Source organism: Watersipora subatra, chromosome 9, assembly GCF_963576615.1.
Source record: "Watersipora subatra chromosome 9, tzWatSuba1.1, whole genome shotgun sequence".
Taxonomy (NCBI): Eukaryota; Metazoa; Bryozoa; class Gymnolaemata; order Cheilostomatida; family Watersiporidae; genus Watersipora; species Watersipora subatra.
Window position 1 is genome coordinate 1,705,767 of NC_088716.1, and position 23,485 is coordinate 1,729,251.

Below are 23,485 nucleotides of genomic sequence, written 5' to 3' on the forward strand. Positions count from 1 at the left end.
TATGTAGGTGCTCTCGGTGCCCGTATCTTCTCTAGTCACTATGGCCTGGTATATTATGTTTGTGGTTAAGCAGTTTCCATCTAGTGGGCAGTTGTTCCTTACTCTACAATTGCAGGCCCTGTTTGTAGTTGTGCTCTGCTGGCTGCTCAGCAGGCGTCTGTTGTGTGAATCTATGTGCTGTTTCATGTTCGGCATGCAAGAGTAGCTGAGTTTTAGTGTGTGTCTGTTAAATACTTTGTGCAGTGAATGGGTAGGCGGGAAACATGTATCTATAATGTTTATAAATTTTCTGCCTATATTTGTCTGTACGTCGGCGTTAAAAGGGGGGTTGTACCATGTTACGGGTCGCTTACGCTGTCTCTTGTTAGTCGCTGGCTGGGTCGGGATGTGTTTATATTTAAGTGTATGGTTATAACCACTGTCATTGAGTGCTTTTTGGTAAGGGGGTGCTGCTTTGCTAAATTCATGCTCATTACTGGACAGTGTAGTTAGTCGCAAATTAATGTTGTGTGGTAGATTTTTTATTACAGTAGGTGGGTGGTTACTGTTTTTGTGGACATAGAGTGTTGTATTGCTAGGTTTGGCATAGGGTGAGTAAGTGTTTGCATTAAGGTTAAAGGTTACGTCAAGGAAATTTACAGACTTTTTATTAGCTTCGATGGTTAATTTCAGTTTGTGCTGGTTAAATATTTTGCATATCAGTTTCTTGAGTCGTTCAATATTTTGTGGGCAGGCTGTACTGATGGCTAGTCCATCGTCTCTGTATAGTCCTATGTTTTCTCGAAGCTGTCTGGGTAGCAGCGACAACATGTATGTGCCAACTAATTCGCATGTTTCCGCTCCATCAAAGCTGCCCATTGTTACGTCAAAGGTTTTGTTGCTAGAAGATTTTTTTACCCAAGTTTGGTCGTTGTGTACTAGTATGGAGTTTTTGGCATGAAGAATTATTTGCTTGTCTTGGTCAGTAATTTTGACATAGTTGCCAGCGAAGTCTAGTGCCTGTTCGAGTAATTCTTGCGTTATAGATGGGTAAAAGTCTATTACGTCGAAAGTTAGGAATGAGCAAGAATGTTTATTTTTAATACATTTAAACCAATCAATTACGTCGGCTGTTTTCCGCCATAGATTAATATTAGTTTTTACTGTCAGGGTTTTGTTGATCTTCTCAAGAATTCTCTTGCTGATTTTGCCTATTTCTGATTTAGTGGGATTTATCAGTCTGCAAGTGGGTTTGTTTTGGAAGTTAGGTTTGTGGTCCTTTAGTGTAATGAAAGCTGTTTTCTCTGCCAATTTCTCAATTCTACTATCTAAGTCTAGCGAAGTGGCAATGTTTTTGTCTATATTAGTAATCTTGTCAGTGTGGCTATCTGGTGCGAGTTTGTAGGATTTGGTCACATTACTGTGTGTTAGTGAGGTGTACTGGTCTGGCTTAAGTTTGTAGTAGTTTGTAGTCTTGTCGGCTTTGACTAATAAGTCAGTGCAGGTTTTGGTTTGTTTAATGTCAGTTTTCAATTTAGTCTGGAAGCTGTTGCTGTAAGGTTTGAATTTTATGTTATGTATTAGGTCTATAATTTTCTTCTCAAAGTCAGTTAGCTCATGTATGTGTGGTGCTGGTTTAGTTGACCTAAAGCCAAAGGTTTCAGTAGTATTATTCTTAGCTGCAGGATTAAGATGAAAGAAAGCACGCCACCGCATTCTCTTTATGAGTTGCTCAGTCATTTCAATAAGCCTAAGTCGGTATTGGCTGTGGCTAGCTACAGGTATGTTTTTAGTCGAGTAACCAAAGTTAATCTGTTCCATGGTTGGACTGATAAAGCGCTCAACGGTAAACGGAGCAAGTATAATAGATAAGTTGTCAGGCCTACTGCTAACAGCACTCTACGCTCTAAAAAGTGCGGAGTGTTATAACTAACTAGAGTGTGGAATAGGTTAATGTTACTTATCTTTGTTCCAGATTGATGTTTTATTCTGGGGTCACGACAGGTCTGTTTCGTGCTGGTGCACTCTTCAGGTGACTTGTGTTGAATGGCGGGTGGAGTTGCCTCTCCTGATGTTGTTGGTGGTGTCTGTAGCTCCGCCTCTGCCTGGATCGTATTGGCTGAGTAGGTATTTCTTGGAGTGTCTGCATGTATTGTTTATTTCATTTCTTTTGTTTAAGGTGGCTGTTTCTGGCCTGCAAATGATGTAATATTTTTCACTAAGGCACAGATGACATTTCTTTGTTTGGTTTGAATAAGGTCTAGCTTTCTGCATAATTTTCCATTTAATCCTGTAGCTTGCATTGTCATTCTTAAGTTTCCAGATGTGTTTACTAAGTTCTGTGCTGTTTTGCTTGTCACTGTGTGTGAAAGAGGCTGTGTGGTTTCTAAATCTGGATTTGAAGTCGGTTGTGCATAGTCCTATGTAGGTGCTCTCGGTGCCCGTATCTTCTCTAGTCACTATGGCCTGGTATATTATGTTTGTGGTTAAGCAGTTTCCATCTAGTGGGCAGTTGTTCCTTACTCTACAATTGCAGGCCCTGTTTGTAGTTGTGCTCTGCTGGCAGCTCAGCAGGCGTCTGTTGTGTGAATCTATGTGCTGTTTCATGTTCGGCATGCAAGAGTAGCTGAGTTTTAGTGTGTGTCTGTTAAATACTTTGTGCAGTGAATGGGTAGGCGGGAAACATGTATCTATAATGTTTATAAATTTTCTGCCTATATTTGTCTGTACGTCGGCGTTAAAAGGGGGGTTGGAAACTGCTTAACCACAAACATAATATACCAGGCCATAGTGACTAGAGAAGATACGGGCACCGAGAGCACCTACATAGGACTATGCACAACCGACTTCAAATCCAGATTTAGAAACCACACAGCCTCTTTCACACACAGTGACAAGCAAAACAGCACAGAACTTAGTAAACACATCTGGAAACTTAAGAATGACAATGCAAGCTACAGGATTAAATGGAAAATTATGCAGAAAGCTAGACCTTATTCAAACCAAACAAAGAAATGTCATCTGTGCCTTAGTGAAAAATATTACATCATTTGCAGGCCAGAAACAGCCACCTTAAACAAAAGAAATGAAATAAACAATACATGCAGACACTCCAAGAAATACCTACTCAGCCAATACGATCCAGGCAGAGGCGGAGCTACAGACACCACCAACAACATCAGGAGAGGCAACCCCACCCGCCATTCAACACAAGTCACCTGAAGAGTGCACCAGCACGAAACAGACCTGTCGTGACCCCAGAATAAAACATCAATCTGGAACAAAGATAAGTAACATTAACCTATTCCACACTCTAGTTAGTTATAACACTCCGCACTTTTTAGAGCGTAGAGTGCTGTTAGCAGTAGGCCTGACAACTTATCTATTATATATATATATATATATATATATATATAAATAGGCCCACTCTTGCTTTAAACCTTAAGTTGGCTCCACTTTGAAATTGTTTACGTAACCAAAATTTGACGCAGTCTCCCTGCACCAAACTCAAGGACATGTCGAGCTGTGAGGAAAAAACTTTACAGGTGTCACCAACACGCAGTCTTGGAGCATCTTGGCCTGGTCGTGTGAGTATTTACTTCAACTACAAATGAATCATGTGATAGTTCCATTGAGAGGTGTTATTTTCAAGTAAAGATATTTTCATACATCAGGTTGGTCCTTTGAAACCAATAAAGTTTGATTTAATGTGAATCTGTTTGAGTTCATTAGGAAAATGAGCAAGGGCTAACATCTCATGCGTACATGTTTTACTTACACACAAAGAATATAAAAGCACTATATTCATACAATGTTATACTTTGTGTTGCCACATCTACTCCACTAGTATAATATCAGTTATCAGTATAGACTAGGAATCTCAAACACTCAGTCTACAGGATGGGCAACCCTCATGGTAATTTAATGGGCCAAAGTAATTTCTCGTCTAACTAAAATTAACTCTTTATATGGCTACTTTGTGTGGAATTGAATATACACAAGCACATTGTGCTATCTCTATAGCACGTGACTGACTCAAGCTCATAAATAAACATGGGCTGACATGAGTGATTGCTTGCATTTTAAATATTTGTGACCTCTCGCGTGAAAATCGACCAAAAGTCGGCATTCACTATCGTTAGTAATGTAGCTTCGAAGTTTGAATTAGGTTTATTGGGAGCACATGGCTACTTTGTTTATTATTTTACCCTAGACCAATCAGAGTGTGAGGAATTCATTTCTGAAGTCAAAAAGTAATTTCATTGGCTCCTTATGCCGAAATTTTGCGATCAAAGTCGTTGCTATGCGATCGTGACGTCATCAAAATGGCGACTCGTGAAGATTCTAAAACTTCGAATTTTTTTTTAATCTGATGAATCTGAAGAAATCGGCTCATTGCTCGATGATATTGATGCTGAATATGAAGAAGCAATGTCTAGAGATACAGATTTTCATGTTACTGATTACCTGCAAGCTCGGATGCTCGAATTTATTAACGATGAAGAAGACGATGTTGAACCTACCGAAGGATTAACTGTTATTCACTCGTATAGTACTCCGGTTAATGACTCAGAATCACCTGCTGCCAGCTTACCAACTCATCCTATGGTGCCTGATGAACCTATTAGCTTCAGTTGCAAGTGTGACTGCATCAAAAAATTTGATATAAATCTGATTTTCAGTCAGCTGACTTATAATAAAGGAATTTCAAAGACAGAGTTAGATTTGATTATCATGGGCCGAATTTCTACTTGTGTGGATGATGGAAACACCACAAAACCTTTCGAGCATAAGGATAAGATCAGAAAAAAGCCTAGATGCAACTTTAAATATCATGGTGGGTCTTATTGAATTTTTTCTGATCAACCCTGTTCATTTTTGGTAGTAATAGTATAGGTGTAGTAGCCTACTAGTTGCTGGCCCAGTGTATGCCTCCCTGAGTCACATAAAATTACATCATGCAATACATGACTCAGTGATCAGTCGTACTCACTGGCCTGAGTTAGGTATGTTTTCACTCATAATTGATTGCCAGTTGCCACATGACTTATTCAATGGGTCAATGCTTGTGTGTTTACTTTTTTGCCTGCTGGCATTAATCCTATGGCATGAGCAACCAATCCCTTCGTCACACGATCACTAGGCCACTAAGTCTATTACTCGTAAAAGTGTCTCAGAGTCAGAATCCGTTGCCAATCACCTCATTAGTTCATTCTTTAGATTTTTTTCTAAATTAATTATGAATTAAAGGAAACTCTAAATTAAAGGAGTTTAATTTTAATTTAAAGGAATTTAAGGATTTAATTCTAAATTAAAGGAATTAAGAGCTTTCACAAGTTTTCTATCAGCCAAGCTTACCCCGGTACGATGACAGGTTATTCTAATAGATTGTTGTGTGTACTGTTTGCTAACCATGCTACCAGGGTCACTTTGATGCACAGCCATGTTTTTGTTTTGTTTAGGAAAAGTAAAAGCTCAGTTGTATCTAGACTTCCCTGCTATGAAGTAAGACTCGAAGGTATCAATGGACTGCTGAATGTGATAAAACCTGAAGGTTTAGACTACGACCGCCAAGAATACTTGCATACTAACATTCGAGAATGTTGCCGTCTTGGCACTGAGGGTTTAGTTTGCCTGAAGCCTTGTGGTAAAAGACATAGAACGTGACCATAGCATGAATTTTAGCCTTTTTCTGAGTCAGATGTGAGTAGGAATGTAATCGTGGTTTTGGGTCTGATACCCCTTGTGTTTTTTATACTCAGTGTTTTGGGAAAAATAAACCTCAGTATGGATTTCAGATTTGATGTTAAATCCTGAAGCCTATCAGTTAGTGGTGATATACCTAGGAGCTTCTCATCTTATTCCTAATGTGCGGTTAGTGTAAAGTACGGATGCGTAAAAATGACAATTTTTTTTCAATTTGAGAGCAGGGTTTACCAGACTTCTGTTGTCCTGGCCTTAAAATGATGTACACCAGCTGTTTCAGCATGCTTACTTACCCTATAGACCAAGTTTCACCTCAGTCAGTGAAATACAAATGGCCGTATCCAAGGTGAACCTAACGTAAACAACCTATTTCTGTGCGTCGCGTCTTTATTCCCGATTTTCTCCATTTCAGATTTTGGGAGTATTGGCTGACGTGCCTTCCAAAAATTTGCAATATCTCATGAACTACTTAAGCTAACTCAAAAATTCAAAATGCTTTAAATTCTCCACAAAATTCTGCATCTGGCTGTATTACTAACTAAAAATCTGAAAATCCCTCATTTTGGTTGATTTTCACATGAGAGGTCACATTTAAAATGTGCACGCATAACTCTGTACTGCAGCTTTAAAGTTCGGTTAAGGATGGCTACACACTGATAAACAAATCATTTATCATAGCTTGGTTTAGGAGGTTAATAAAGTTAAACTTCATACATTTTTACTATAATATTAGCCTTTAGCAGCATCTTCTTATTTTACAAAATATAAATGGAAGATGAAAGGAGTGTATTTCAGAAATAATGAGAGTTGTTATATCATGTCACGGAGTTTGTTGATAGCCTTCCTTGTCTCAGTTATCAACTAATGGTAGCTGTTAAAGAGGATTATAACACTCATCAGCACTATGAAAACAGCACAAAGAAGAATACAGTACTTATACTAGCAATATTAGAGACTCCAAATTCACAAACAACAGAGTTTTTGTATTCATATCAACTGTGTCAATGAAGATCCAGTAAGAGCAAGTTTTATTATAAGTGAAATGATAGCAAATCATCAATTAGCCTTACAGATGATTTGTTCATAAAAATAGGGACTTCTAGAGGCAAGTGATGTTTTATGTCTAGATAGAAATATACTGTTTGCTGGTGTAACGTTGTCACCCAGCTTTAATTTGAGACCTTTACGGTAGTCATAGTCTACTAGTCATCTGTATAATTATGTTTCATTAACTTTAAAAAGAGCTTGTGGAGTTGTATAGAAATGATCCAGTACACCATGGAACTAACATAAAGTATTTAGATTTATGACTCGCAGTTGCATGCCAATTCAAAAAGCTCTGACTCACCAGTATAATAGAGCAGTAAACGACAGCGAGTTCAAAGTAATCAAGTGTAATGAATGCTCAAGTTGCTGTTTTTAATAATTGGATTATTGGTTGTTAATCTTGTATTAAAATCTAATTCATGTCATTATAATATTATGATATTCAGTTTTATTGAAAGTTTCAAAGTTGTAAATGAATAAAGAGAATACTAACAACAAGTAGGTGTGTTTCACTGTGAGAGCACTTGATAGATCTTCACTGTATCTGACAGTAGCTCTCATGCTTAGTGATGCCTTCCACTTTGTCTCCAGTGTACTTCATCTTTTATTATATACACTAGAGAAGTTGATACCTAGCAATCACATGATAGTCGGATCTGGGAAAACAGTATATGAAATAATATATATTTTATACATATTCTACCATGCATAATATTAACTATTTTATAGATTAGCCTTATGAACACACCAAGTTATTTGTTCAGGTCAAGGTCGCTGACTATTTGCAAAGAAAATGTTGCTGTCTAGTTGGTCAGTTTGTCATCCGAAATATAACCCGTTGTAACCAAACATCGGCAGCTGCTCTGTTGCTGAAGTTAAATCATTTTAACAATGTCTTGTTCATGTTTATCACTGGTGCGTAATACAAATATTCTTATGAGAAGATTTCTTTGAGTGGTATATAGATTAAATTAGGCTCTAATCGTCATAGTTATTGTCTGAGACTCTCGTTATAGGTAACGGTATAACATGGCCTAGCTGATAGATTTATATTCTATTCCTAGTCACACATATATATAAAACATAAATTTATATTATTTTGCTGTTTAAACATGTCTAATACATCTGATGAAAAATTTAGCCAAATTGAGGACAGCTTTAATTGTTTACACTTTGTTTTTATATTGTAAAATAAACAAGTTGTTGCGGAGAAACTTCTTGATATATTTTTTGCAAGCAAACTTGTTATTCCGCCATTTGATTGGTTATTATGGTTCATCAATTATGTCCTGTCATTTGACAAGTTATTATGGTTCATCAATTATTTCCTGTCACTTGACTAGTGGTTATGGTTCGTCAATTTTGCCCCATCACATGATTGCGTTATATGACTCACAATATGTCAGGAAGGTTTTCATTACATGGACATAGCTTCGAGTTGGTTTAGATATTACCTCCATTTAATAAAGTGACCTGTTTTTACTCTCTAAAGATTAAGATAGTAAGCAGTACCATAATTATAACTGTCTGTTTATACATGCACTGAACTATTAAAAAAACACCAAATATAAACTGGCTTATATTAGCTATAAACCATAAAAGGTTGACATGCAACAAAATTCACATTACAGTTATTTGGTATCATACGAATCGCCATGTCTTACTCTGTTGTTTTATAAGTGCAAAATATCTGGAAATGTGATTACAAGCTCTTAAAAGCTAAAAAACGAACAGTTAATCGCAGCCACAAGAGACCACCGTAGTTTCGATTCGCTTCCCAAAATCGCTTAATCGGCACGTAGTTGTTGCAAGATGGTTTCTGTTTACACTTTCATGCAACCTCAAATGTCAAAATATTTTCACAAATATAGTTAACGCATTCAATAAAACTATGTTTATTGTTCTTACGCATATGTTTTATCATCATTGTAATGCTGTCACTTTTAGCACTGGTATCTTACAACTTACCACCAAAAATAACGTTAAATTTTTTAACCTTACCTCGAAGGAGTACATATCCTTTTCTGATAATCATGACAAGCCTGTCGGTTACCTGTGATAATCGGAAAGTACTGGAAAAATTATTTGCAAAGTGTTGGGCAACGTGATCAGATTACGACTTGACGATTGAATAATGCCGAGACAAAACTGTAAAGTAGCGAGCATCTATATTTGATACGGGGTCTTTGGTATAACCCAAAGTGTTTGTCATAAGCTAGTGCTACGATAAGTTTTACTTTGAGCTTTTTATTGGTCTTTCAATTCATGTGAGAACATCACGTGACAAGAAGATAACTAAACTGTATTGAATACGTCGAATAAATAAACAGATTCCATTCTCCGGCGGCTTTTCGTTTTTGTGCTTTCAAGAACTGGTTATCACATTTCCACGTATTAGACACCTACAACACAACAGAGTAAGACATGGTGAATCTTTTGATACCAAATAACTGTAATGTGAATTTTGTTGCAAGTCAACCTTTAAATTGGCTACATTTTCTGATCATTTAGGTAATCAAATATTCACACAGTTTCTCTGCACCAAGTCCAATGACATGTGTTGCTGTGAGTAACCAACTCACAAGTGTCTCCAGCATCCAGTATTGAAGCATTTTGGTCTGTTTATGCACCTATCTGCTAAAAATACAATTGGAACATCTGGTATTTTCGTTCAAAGGCATTATTGTTGAAGAAAGTTAATTTTGTACGCTAGGTTCGTCTTCAGACACATACATCTTTATAGTCTAATTTCATATGAATGCCTCTTAGTTTAACACGGGCGTGTGTAAAGAGTCCCTTTTTCCATAGCTATGATAGATAGGTGAATGCACTATAGCATTAGAATGCAATCGTATTATGGGTAAATGCAGGTAACTAACATGCAAAGCTGTCTCATTACATTCAGTCTGCTTGTCTATGCGCAGGTTGGATAACATTGTAATTAGCCTGTTCATGATTGTATAGATTAGATGCTGTACTCTCTTTTAGTTAATATGTATTTGGTTAGTTTAGATTTTAAAAGTTAATGGTTCTTTGAATTGTTTAGAGTTTTAATTTAGTACCTTATTAATTTGTATCACACTTGTGTTCATATCTGACTTACTTTACATACATGCACCTCTGACTTAAATATCATACATACATATCATACCTACATAATTGACTAACATTTCACATGTACATCTCAGACTTCGTCTCATACGTACATCGCTGACTTTTATCTAATGCATTCGTCTCTGACTTACATATCATATGTACATCTCTGACTTGCACATCATATGTACATCTCTGACTTACAAGTCTTATGTACATTTGAATGGCTTACCATAGATATATCTCTATAGATACATATCTCATCTACATCTCATACTTACATCACACAAATTCATCTCTTATTTGCACATAAATAATCTGAAAACCCAATATTCTGATGAGGTTATACTGCGTGTTCTGCCTGCTTACCAGCTAGTATAATAATAGTTATAGTAGAAATACTCAAACACTCAGTTTGCCCACTGCATGTGGCCTGCCCTGTATTTGTGCTTCTAAAGAAAATGAACACTTAAACATGAGGGCTTTGTGTGCTGAAACCAAAGATGAACATACACATTGCAGTTGCTCTAAATAGCTACAAAACAAAAACAGTTTGTGTTTAGCTTGGCTTAGGATGTGAGTAAAGTGGAACTTTGTACATTTATGCTATAATAAGAGCCATTATAAATGTATTCTGCTTTTGAAAGAGAGTTTTTCAGAAAAATGTGAGAGCAATGATAAGACACAAGTCGTTATAAGACATGTTATTTGATCACTGTTGTGTTCTAATGAGGAGATTAGGAAAACATATTTCTGTCATTCGTTCATCGCAGCTCTTAATCCAGTTTATAAATAGAACACCTAACTAGTGTTTCAAGTAATACTTATAGAGAGGTCTATAAACCTTCACAAATTTCCAAGAGAGCGGTTTAATTGGATCCGCTAGCCCTTCTTCTGGTGCGAACATTTTCTTTTTTCCATGTAGCAACATTGTTATTCTAGTGTTGACCAGAGGGATTTCTCTATTCATATAGAGATGTTAGTGGCCGCATCTGTCATCGATCAGTATGTCAGTGACTACGCTTCTGTCTCCCTAGATGATAAATAGACCTTCAGCCAAGCAACCACTTTTTGTCAGTAGTCTATAATTTATGTTATTCTAGCCAACCTATTACTGTACTTTGCTATGAGTTTGTGTACAGTGCTAACTCACTGCTAAAATCCTGAATGTTGAGTTTTTATTTGCTATGTGACCCAGTGTCAGGTCAGCTATGTGTTGTGGTTGGGCTGTGGCTGGCTGCACCAGTGGAGGCAGTCTGCCTACCTTTGTGATTGAGGATCCGGTTAGCAACACCTGTTTTCTTGTCAGTTTTTGTCATTAAAATATGAAAATAACAGTTATATTCAATCCTGTACCCAACTACCACTTTAAAATGACTCAGGTTGCCTTTGGATGCCAATACAGCAGCATCAGAATGTTTTCTTGCAGTCAGGCATCTCACTACATATCAAAGCTTTTCTTAGCAGAATTTTAAATAGCTTGTGCTATCCGTCATATGGTCAAACTATCAGTCAGCACAGTATTTGTCATCAGTCAGGGAGTGTCAACTCCAAAACCTAATCATTTTTGTTTCTGGAATCACAAGGTAAATTTCAATGTAATTGTAATGTTTTCTTGTTGTTAACTCTGTTGTATGTAATATTCTGCTGTATTGTGGTTTTATATCATTTCCAATTTTTGTAATTTTATTATCGTGTGTTCAGTTATGCTATGCAATGTGTCATTGCATTCACTCTCAATTAACATTTCCTCCATGTATTGCCATCATATGTTATGTTTGTTTATCATGCTTTATTAGTGAGTATTATCTGTTCACATATCAGTACATTTGTGTAACATTTTCACAGGTTTTACGGTCAAGCTAGATTACTGCCAGTTGTATTGTCAGCATCTGATAAAGAAATAAAGTCAGCAGTAATCTACAGTGATCAGTGCACTTTTCTCTTGACACAATAGTGGTTAGCCAGTCAGTCTGAGAGCTCCGGCTCTTACACTGAATAACTGATGCTAGAGACAAAAAATTGTGTACTAATATTGCTAAGGCTGTTTTACATAGCTGGAACAGTTGATGCCGAGTGGCACGAGTTTTATCAACATACATCACTGTTGTGGTCGAACGAGAAACTTTAAGGCATGTTTGTATGTCAACCATCAGAGCTGTTTATCTTACTAGATTATAAATAGGATATCTACTCAGTGTTTTGAGCATGAACATTTTTGGTAAGTCTTATAATGAAATGCTGGTCCAAGTGTTAGTAAATTACTCATTCAAGAAAATCTGATCTTTCTTAAGATTTGACTTGTCATAAAGCGTTCAAAATTTTACCTTTACACTCTCCCCCTTTTCCTCATCACAAAGGGTCCTCAACACAAAGAGTTCTCATTTCAAACGGTCCTTATCACAAAGGGTCTCCACTACAAAGGATACTCATCACACAGGGTCCTCATCACAAAAGGTCCTCGTCACAAAGGGTCCTCATCACAAAGAGTCCTCATCACAAAGGGTCTTCATCACGAAGGGACCTCATCACAAAAGGATATTCATCGCTAAGGATCCTCATCACAAAGGTCCCACATCACAAGGGGTTTTGCTTACAAATGTTATTAATCACAAAGGGCCTTCATTGGTAAGTGTTCTCATCACAAAGGGCACTTTTCACAAAAAAGGTCCAAATCACAGAATTTGTAATATTGTTTGCTTGAAGCGATGAAAAGAAAAAGGTAATTGTTTAGACAGCTAATTTCTTCTAGCGAGCCAATTGCCCATAAGCTAAAGCAATTGATATTTTTTATTATTTAATGTTCTTTGCTGATAATTTTCTTTCATTATATGCCTACAATTAGCTTAATTAAATTAACAAACATAAAAAATTGATTAATTGGGCAGCTACTTTCTCTTAGTTGACCAATCAGTCATAAGTTAACGTGATTAAAACATTTCATAGAATAAATACTACTGGTAAAGTGCTGGTTTAAAACAGCAAATGCTTTAGGTAATTGCCTTCTTAAAAGGCCAAGTAAGATTAATGATAGTCATTATTTAACAAATAAAATTGAATTGTGGGTAATGTTTATGTGTAGTAGTTGACTCTATGTGGCTGTATGATAGAGTCTGTGAATTGCTATGTTTGAGGTGGCAGTGGGCTTTTATGATAAACATATATTGACATTTTTGATTACACAATTTGCTACACCATGAGTACAATTCAGATAGAAATACAATCATAACCCTACTCTGGGATTAACAGAGTTTAAATAATAACAGTTGTTTATCTATTGATCAAAGTACTGCCTCAGTGACTTGTGAAGGGTGTTGGAGCTCTCCATAAGTGATACACAAAAAACTGAATAGATGTTTTATATGTAAACTAGCAAAATTAATAGCCATTGAGAATGACACACCAACAATCACCTTCAAGTTTCTCATTAGACCACCACAGGGCCATACTTATTTAAGTAGCAATCATGTCATTAATAATCAACTCTTCCTGCTCTGTAAACCAACCTCAGGAAAATAGTACAAATTTAATTTTTGGTCATTAGAATCTGTTATTTAGGCATTTTGCAAGGAGTTATCACTCCATGCAGTTGGTTTTATGTCAAGTTTCATGTACTTGAGGTGTAGTGAATATTTTATACTCACATGCCCAGTAACGCAGTAATATAATTGAGCTATTGTGCTACATTAATAATATTTATAAGACTGCTGATGATATAGGTTTATAATTAGGCCTTGGTAGCCCCTCAATCCAGTGCTACCACCCTCTTATTCCCATATAGCAACAGTGTTAGTTTAGTTTTGACCTGAGTGACTGATTTATTCATACAAGGAAGTTGAGGACTGCATCTGTCATTGATCAGTATGTCAGAGACTATGCCTCTGTCTCACTTGACTATAAATAGAAACTCGACCCAGCAACCACTTGTTGTCAGCCTGGTTTTGATTTCTCTTATCCTAGCCAGCCTATTCAGCTATAACAGCTGCATTGTTAATGTATACTTGTAGATTAGATCAATAGAAATCTAGTAAATGAAAACACCATAAGTGTCAATAATATTGTACGCTTATATTGATGAACAGAGTAAAATGATTATTTAGGCAGTTAATTTCTCTTAGCTGGCAAATCAACCATCAGCCAAGGCAATAGAGATTTTTATTATCTAGTATTATTTGCTGATAATTGTCTTTGCTTATACAAATACCATCCTAGTATATGCAGAGAGTACAGCTGTCAGGAATGGCAAACAGAGCATATGTACATAGTTTATGCAATTAATATCTTTCTGTACCACCCAGTCTAAATTAAAAGGGGGGGCTGCTTTGGCCATTTGCCAGGTACTATTGTAATCCGTTTTTCTACAGAGACAAAATCAGCATTAGGTTTTTCAAAATATGTGACCTCTCGCGTGAAAATCGACCAAAAGTCGGCATTCACTATCGTTAGTAATGAAGCCTCAAAGTTTGCCTTAGGTTTATTGGGGAGCACATGGCTATTTTGTTTATTATTTCCCCCTAGACCAATCAGAGTGTGAGGAATTCATTTCTGAAGTCAAAAAGTGATTTTATTGGCTCATTATACCGAAAATTTGCGATTGTAGTCGTTGCTATGCGATCGTGACGTCATCAAAATGGCGACTCGTGAAGATATTAAACCTTCGAAACACCTTTTTTTCTGAGGAACTTGGCACATTGCTCGATGAAATTGATGCTGAACATGGAGAAACAATGTCTAGAGATCTAGATTTTCATATTACTGATGACCTGCAAGCTCGGATGCCCGAATTTATTGACGACAAGAAGACGATGTTAAACTTACCGAAGGATTAACTGTTATTTAATCGTATAGTACTCCGGTTAATGACTCCGAATCACCTGCTGCCAGCTTACCAGCTCATCCTATGGTGTCTGATGAACCTATTAGCATCAGTTGCAAGTATGACTGCATCAACAAATTTGACAGAACTCTGATTTTTAGTCAGCTGACTTACATTAAAGGAATTTCAAAGACAGAGTAAAATTTGATTATCATGGGCCGAATTTCTACTCGAGTGGATGATGGGAACACCACAAAACCTTTCGAGCATAAGGAGAAGATCAGAAAAAGGTCAGTATGCAACTTTAAATATCATGGTGAGTCTTATTGAATTTTTTTCTGATCTATCCTGTTTGTTTTTGGTAGTAATAGTATGGGTGTAGTAGCTTACTAGTTGCTGGTTCAGTGTATGCCTCCCCAAGTCACATAAAATTACATCCTACAATACATCACTCAATGATCAGTCGTACTCACAGGCTTGAGTTAGGTGTGTTTTCACTCATAATTGATTGCCAGTTGCCACATGACTTATTCAATGTGTCAATGCTTGTGTTTATTTTTTTGCCTGCTGAAATTAACCCTATGGCATGAGCAATCAATCCCTTGGTCACACGATCACTAAGCCACCAAGTCTATTACTTGTAAAAGTGTCTCAGAGTCAGAATCCGTTGCCAATCACCTCATTAGCTCATTTTTTAGATTTTTTTGTAAGTTAATTAAAAATTAAAGAAAATTTTAAATTAAAGGAATTTAATTTAAAGGAATTTAAGGATATAATTCTAAATTAAAGGAATTAAGAGCTTTCACAAGTTTTCATTCAGCCAAGCTTACCCCGGTACAATGACAGGTTATTCTCATAGATTGTTGTGTGTACTGTTTGCTAACCATGCTACCAGAGTCACTTTGATGCACAGCCATGTTTTTGTTTGGTTTAGGAAAAGTAAAAGTTCAGACGTATCTAGACTCCCCTGCCATGATGTGTGATGTAAAACTCAAAGGTATCAATGGACTGCCGAATGTGATAATACCTGAAGGTTTAGACTATGACCGCCAAGAATACTTGCAAACTAACATTTGAGAATTTTGCCGTCTTGGCACTGAGGATTTAGTTTGCCCGTCTTCATGGTAAAAGACGTAAAACGTGACCATAATATGAATTTTAGCCTTTCTCTGAGTCAGATGTGAGTAGGAATGTAATCGTGGTTTTGGGTCTGATACCCCTTGTTTTTTTTAAACTCACATTTTAGCAAAATAAACCTCAGTATGGATTTCAGATGTGATGTTAAATCTTGAAGCCTATCAGTTAGTGGTGATATACCTAGGAGCTTCTCATCTTATTCCTAATGTGTGGTTAGTGTAAAGTACAGATGCGTAAAAATGTTCAATTTTTTTCAATTTTAGAGCAGGGTTTACCAATCTTTTGTTGTGCTGACCTTAAAATGGTGTACACCAACTGTTTCAGGATGCTTACCTACTCTAAAGACCAAGTTTCACCTCAGTCAGTGAAATACAAATGGCCGTATCCAAGGATAACCTAACGTAAACAACCTATTTCTGTGTGTCGCGTCTTTATTTGCGATTTTCTCCGTTTGAGATTTTGACAGTTTTTGCTGACGTGCCTTCCGAAAATGCGGAATATGTCATGAACTACCTAAGCTAACTCAAAAATCCGAAATGCTTTAAGTTCTCCACCAAATTCTGCATCTGGCTGTGTTACTAACTCAAAATCTGAAAATCCCTCATTTTGGTTGATTTTCACATGAGAGGTCACATATATGTTTTAGTACATAAAATATATCTGAGTTGCATGTCAAAATTTTAGAAAGATGTAATCACTAATCGCACCAGCTAAGGTGGAATAAGTGAATTTTGGCCAACGGTGCCCGGGTTACCCCTATACAATCCACGACAATAATTGTCTCATCGTAGCATTGCAACAACCAGAATGCTGTGTATTACCAAGAGATCATGAGAATAATACATTTAATGTGAGCCATTTGTGTCAATAATTCCACCTTATCATTGCAGCAGGAAGGAGCAGCTTTGACCCATCTAAAAAAAGCGTGACAGCAGTCAGGACTAAGTAATTTACGAAAAACGATCAATTTTATTCTGGAAGAATTTTAATAAATTGCTGTTTATTTATTTCAAGTTTCACTTTAGTTTGATAAGGAGCCAGACTTTACATGTATATAACTGGAGTAATTAAAAGCTGTTGTAATACCTCTAATTTTACCCTATTATGAACTATTAGGCATGTTCATCAATTCGACATCATTGCTGCTTCGTATAGCAAAGTTATGAATTTTAAAAGAAGAGATTTAGTTATATGTTGCGGTTGTTAAAGAAAGTCTAACTGAGCATTGCGTATGGATGAAGAGAGAAGGTTGAAAGAATAAGTATATTTAATCAGGAATAATAAAATGCAAGCAGGATGTATTACAATATAAAGAACAACATCATGTGATCACTTTGACAATGAGTGTCCTCTAGTGGGGCCCGCGCGTGTCCTTATTTACTATAAGCCTGCCCTCTGGTTTGAGGGCTGGCTGGTCATTTCTCTTGTCATTGCTCATTGGCTAGTTGGGCTAAAACGTAGATCACTCGGCATCTTTAGTGTCTGTCTGGGTAGATTGTCAGTCTCAGCTGCCACACTATTAACTATCCGGGTGGTGACATTGATTGCCTGTTAAATTTGTATCACCTGGAGTTTGTAGGTGCGCAGCGAATTGTTCCATCCTCCGCTGAGTAGCAGCCAAATCTGAATAAAAATGCATTCGTCATCATAATTGAAATATAAACAAGGGTTACTTTTACTGATGAGCAGAGATATATCAATGACAAACCTCTATCAATCTGCTAAAACATTCTAAAAGTCAAACTGCCCCCATTTTGATTTAACACCATGAACTTATGCAGTAAATTCTCACATACTATATAACTCAAGCAGCATCAACCTATCCGCATGAAGTTACCAGGAGTGAGCCACGATTGATCAACCACAGGCTTATAGAATCAGACCATCAGAGCAGTACAACAGCTACTATAATATATACTAGTAGGTAATTTATAGGTTACTAGCATTGGGTGATACTAGATATTCAAGATATGAGGTGGAGAGTAAATAGTCTTCTAGACCCTAGGTGAAAAACCTTCTGTTACATGTGCCACACTGTTACTGCATATATTTATATATGCAGTAACAGTGTGGCATAAGTATATATATTATACTTATATATTTGTGCTGCATACACATATATTGCTGCTATGCTGCAATATATACATGCTGCTATGCTACCTATATATTGCTACATATGCTGCAATACACATATATTTGTGCTGCATTATATTTTACTGCATATATTCGTGTAAATAGATCCGCCTACTCTGACTATGACATGCATAGCCAATTACAAAAGTAACGAACTTCTCTCCCTCAGTACTATACTAACAACGGGCTAGTGAACAATAACATAGGAAGTTACTTTCTGCCTGCTGCTGAGTATCTCTCTGTAGAGCTGAGACTGACTGGTTGCTTTCTATTTGTAGAGCGGAAAATTTCTGGTCACTTTCTCTCTGTAGAGCGGATAATTTCTGGTCACTTTCTATTTGCAATGTTGTTATTCGTTGTCTAGCGTCATCCAAAGCTATGACAGAGTGAAAAAAATTGCTGATAGATATTCAACACTTTCACTGCTCACATTTGACAATGACAGCAGGTGCTGCAAGCATTGGTGCTTAGATGTACCTTAGCACATTTACCTGCTAACAAAGCTTTGATATGCATTGTCAATTGCGGAAGCAAATGACTTCTCCTCAGTACTATACTAACAATGGACTAGTGAAACAATAACATAGGAAGTTACCTTCTGCCTGCTGCTGACTATGTCTCTGTAGAGCAGAAAGTTTCTGGTCACTTTTTAGTTGCAGTGTTGTAATTCGTTGTCTAGCATCATCCAAAGCTGAAGCAGAGTGAAAAAAAAAACTTGTTGATAGATATTCAACACTCTCATAGCTCACGTTTGACAATGACAGAAGATGCTGAATACATTGGTGAGTAGATGTACCTTAGCACATTTACATGCTAACGAGGCTTTCATATGCATTGTCAATTACAGAAGGAACTGAATGACTGGGCATAAAGGCAAGAATGTAAATGGTAGCGCAGATACTGAAGGGTGTAGAAACTGGAACATATGTAGAAGCGCAGAGGCAGTGAGTGGGTCACAGAGGCAAGTGCTTAGAGGCAAAGGCAAGTTCCCAGAGACAGAAACAAGCTGGCCTGGCAGGCGTGGGTGGACGAGCTCAGTCTTGAGCCGTTCTATAAATATACTCTATATGCATTGTATATAGTAGCATAGAGGCTGGCGATCTTGCACACAAGTAGGCGGTCAGATCTAAAAAAGATAACGATTTGTGAGTTTCTAGCCGCAATTCCTAAATCAGTTGCGGAATGTACACGTGAATTAATTTCGGCGCCTACAATATAACTGCGCGTTAATAAGACCGTTTCTACGCAACTACAAAACTGCTAATGCTAGTTGCACTGAGTAGTTGTAGTAGGCTGTTGTTGTAAATGGTTTTTAGTATATTTTTGAATAGAGCTTGTACATTGATAGTATTATTACAAACTATTACGTATGTACTACATTGCAAAACGGTTATTTTATATGACTACAGCAGGTTTTGGCTTGCCCACAAAACAGTTTTACTTTTTCTTCTAATTACAATACAAATTTGAACCTGACTTTTTAGCAAATATTAGTCTAGCTACAAAACAGTTATAGTTCTATTAAATAAATCCATTACGTCCATGGTACTACTGATAACATATAATCGCCAACACAGCTACACAGTTTTCAAACCGAGTTAGGAACTGCAGGCTAGAAACTCACGAATTGTTATCCTTTTTAGATCTGACCCAAGTAGGCAGGCAGATTATGTGGAGTGTGATAGAGTCATGTACTCAGCAGTGAAATTGCGCAATCGGCCTTTACTTGAAATCAAAAGCACATGAGCTTCATGTACTGGCGCAAGCTTGCAACAGGTCGGCTGGCTGACTTCCAAGTAGGTGGGGCAAACAGGCAGTTAGGTATTTTTTGTAGTATATGCATTGTAATAGTACTGAGTGTGTCAAGCGCAGAAGCCATTCGCGCTCAAGAAAAATGAAACTTTTAAAGAGTCATAAAACTTTGTAGTTATTGCCAGCCAAGCTAAACACCAGCTTGAATGAATGACTCACTAGTCTATCCCCACTGACCTCTCTTCCTCAGTACTATGCTAACAATGGACTAGTAAGACATTAACATAGGAAGTTACCTCCTGCCTGCTGATCAGTTTGTTTCTGTAGAGTGGAAAGTTTCTGGTCGCTTTCTCTCTGTAGAGTGGAAATTTTCTGGTCACTTTCTCTCTGTAGAGCGGTAAGTTTCTGGTCATTTTTTTCTTGCAGTGTTTTTATCTGTAGTCTAGCGTCATCCAATGCTTCAATATAATAAAAAAAGAACCTGTGAATAGTACATAGAGACACATGAAGGGTGTAGAGACAGAGGGGTGTAGAAGCAGAGGGTTGTAGAGGCAAATGGGTGTTGAGGAAGGCAGGCACAGAAGCAGTAGCCTACTAGCAGAAGCAGGCCGGCCTGGTAGATATGCTCAGCAAAATTCAGACTCGAGCTGCAAGCATAAAAAATTGTCTTGATCAGCCCGGCTATATGGCCGACATATATTTATGTAGGCTGGCTGACAAGGGCGGGCCGGTTGGCAGACAAACTCCATATTAGTGCAATCAAGTCAAACACTCGCCACAAAAACACGCGATGGTGGTCGACTTGGAGGCGAAACGTGTGATCTTCGTGGATTAGGCAGCATAGCGTGTGATCATTTGTCGACTCGGTGAAAGTGAGCAGGCTTGCTTGCAAACAGGGCAATCAATTTGTCTATTCAGTGACCTGAACATATGACCATTGTCTACTAGGAGGCAAAAGCGATCAATCATTGTCAACTCAACTGACTCAGCTAAACCGGCAGACGAGCTGACTGGCAGGCAAGCACGGTCAAGCAAGCGGTGGACACAGCAATGTAGACACAGAAATAGCAGGTGCCAGCAGGTGTGGCTGGTAAGCAAGCACACTGGCAAGCAGAGAGGCTGGCAGGCAGGCTGCTAAGCTTCCCACCTGTTTTAAGAGATGAGAGTTGCTATATTAGCAGAAAAATTGCTGTAAAAGTGTTTAGTTGTTGCCTACCAAGCAAAACAAGAGACAGTATCTGATGTGTATAAATGTGGCTTGAATAAAAGCTTATAAGATAAAAAAGCTCATTACACATCTACCAGTCTTATTGGCATTAAGGTTACATGCATCGAGTAAAATTAACTTTGATGTTGTTTGGTAAGGAATTCTCTAAGCAGCCCCAATAATGAAATTCTAACATAACTCAGCACCATAGAAGCTGTTCCTGTTAGCATCTGCCTTAGAAAATGGAACCAGACATTGTCTTAGAGTTTGTAAAATAAGAAATAGTTAATCTAATTTTAATCTTTATATCAAAGATTAGTATTGTTATAGAATTAAAGTCTGAATATTAAAGCAAGGGGCTGCTACAATATTTACTTTAGTCTGTCATCCAGTTTACTACTGAATATGACAAAGTATAGAGTCACGTTATGTTAGGAACAATTAAAATGCTGTGAATAATCTACAGCAGTGTAAAATATGGTTGTAATACTTTCTACTTTCCATCAAAAACTGCTGCATAGATGATTAGCTATTCATAAAAAAGGAGTGTAATGTTCAACATCTAACCTCAGCTTGAAGGAATGACTCACTAATCTGCCACTACATACAATAATCATAGTATTATTACTATTGTGTTAAATTCTTCACATCTCAGACATTTCAAAATACAGAAATATTAACAGACAAAATAGTGTGGAACACGAGAGTCAAGCTACTGAATCTGCCACAAGGAGTTGATATTTAAAGAGCTGCTAACATCACTTCAATCCTACCAGTTTTGAATAATAATATTAATTTAAATACTCAGACTATAAACTGTTCAGCTGAAGGCTGGAGACAAGCAGCACTCTGTCTATGCAAGACTCAGTGAGTTTACAGGAAAATAGAGATGCAATTATCCAGGGTATGTCCCAGAGTTCAACAGTAAATGTATACAATGAATAAATTACTAGCATTTAGTTTAGATTTTCAGTAGAAAGTTGCTGAGACTGAAGAGTTTAGCAGTAGAACAGTTCAAGTGAGTAGCTGGTATCACACTGTATAACAATCCTACCTTCTAATACTGACTTCAGCTGCCATCTCCTTAACAGCTCTGATGATTCCTTCTTTCCCCAATACTCAGCTTCCTCCAATGGAGTCCTTTTGTCACTATTCTTTATGTTGAGGAGTGAAGAGACAGTCACTAGAGACACGGATCCTAACATGACCTTCAGAGCAGTTGTCTCTCCCCAGTATGCTGCATGGTGTAGTGGAGTGTTGAGGATGTTATTCTGTATGTTTAATAGGGAGTCTCTCTGTAGTGAGGAGAAGCTGTAGAGGAGAGACTCTAAACACTTGCTACTTCCACACCCTGCAGCCAGTGCTATAGCTGTGGTACCCTTGTCAGTCTTCTCAGATACAAACTTGTACTTCCTCTCATCACTCACTGTGTCCATCAGTAACTCTACACACTCACTGTCTCCCCTCTCTACAGCAAGGAGTAGTGCTGTATATCCATGCTCCTCCTTCATCCAGAGCAACTCATCTGCTGTTCTTCTGATTGGTGAGAGAAGCAGCCGACAGATTTCTGTGTGGGCTCCTTCTGCAGACACCATAATAGCTGTGTATGAGTCATGCTTGATAGTAATCAGTAACCTCAGCAGCTCAGCTGGTTGGACTGACTCTAAGGCTGCCCTCAAAGCACTAATCTCTATCTTTCTCTCTCTCACATACTTTTTCAACAATCCTTCCATGTTTAACTGTAACATATGTACTGCACTCTATTAGCTGCTGCATACAGTAAAATATGATAGAGAAATGGGTAGAAAATGTGACTCAACTACATAGTTGGAAAGCTGCCAACCATAACATAATGGCTGCAGGTGAACCCTGGATATTTACAGAATATTATGGTGCGTTTACACTGGCCGACACCGACTCCGATTAGGTGCCAATACCCTGACTCAGACAGGTACCTCCGACATTTCACGTATGGGTGCCGACACCGACTCCCACTTTACATTGCAACGATCAAACGATTTTTGTCGGTACCAACAGCCAATCACAGCGTTTCGCCGTTCTGACCTTCACCCGACCACGCGAAGACGAGTACACATAAAAATCAACGCGCTTGATATGGAAAATTATATACTAGTACTACACTACTACTACTGTTCCTACTACTACCGCTAGAAGCAACTACTGAATGCCAAGCAATGAATGAATGATGAGGCAATGAAAATCCGAGCAAAGAACTGTACGTACAGAGTAATTACAATAAATAAAATGAATAATGAAGAAGATTGAATGGTGAATGTATATTTGTGGTAGTAGTAGTGTGATGGACGCCGGGCCAACACTTTACACTTCTTGTAATTATTTGTTTGTATATATTTTATTATATGAGTTGACCTTTTTATTCTCTTTTAATTGCCTTTTTATTGTTGGCCTTGTTACTCGTTATGCTATCAATTGTCGTCGTTTATGTTGTTATATCAACGCACTAGCGGGCCTAATTATTGGCCATTTAAACATTGCTAGCCGGTGTTCTCGTCCGGTCCCGTTAGCCGAAATGGGCAATTTTATTGTATATAAGGGAGCAACGCTCACTTAGTAGACAGAGCAAATGGCCGTAC

At 37.6% G+C, this 23,485-nt stretch overlaps 1 protein-coding gene across 1 annotated transcript in view; it reads right to left on the reverse strand.

Moving 5' to 3' along the window:
- LOC137404153 (repetitive organellar protein-like) overlaps positions 1-22,603 on the reverse strand; it is a 245,932-nt gene extending 223,329 nt beyond the window's left edge. Inside the window, exons 1-4 of the mRNA XM_068090309.1 lie at positions 21,925-22,603; positions 19,960-20,121; positions 18,507-18,602; positions 18,126-18,287 (exon numbers count right to left, since the gene is read on the reverse strand). Coding sequence (XP_067946410.1) covers positions 18,126-18,287; positions 18,507-18,602; positions 19,960-20,121; positions 21,925-22,603 — 1,099 coding nt within the window. The remainder of the gene's footprint in view (positions 1-18,125; positions 18,288-18,506; positions 18,603-19,959; positions 20,122-21,924) is intronic.
- Positions 22,604-23,485: the final 882 nt, after the last annotated feature.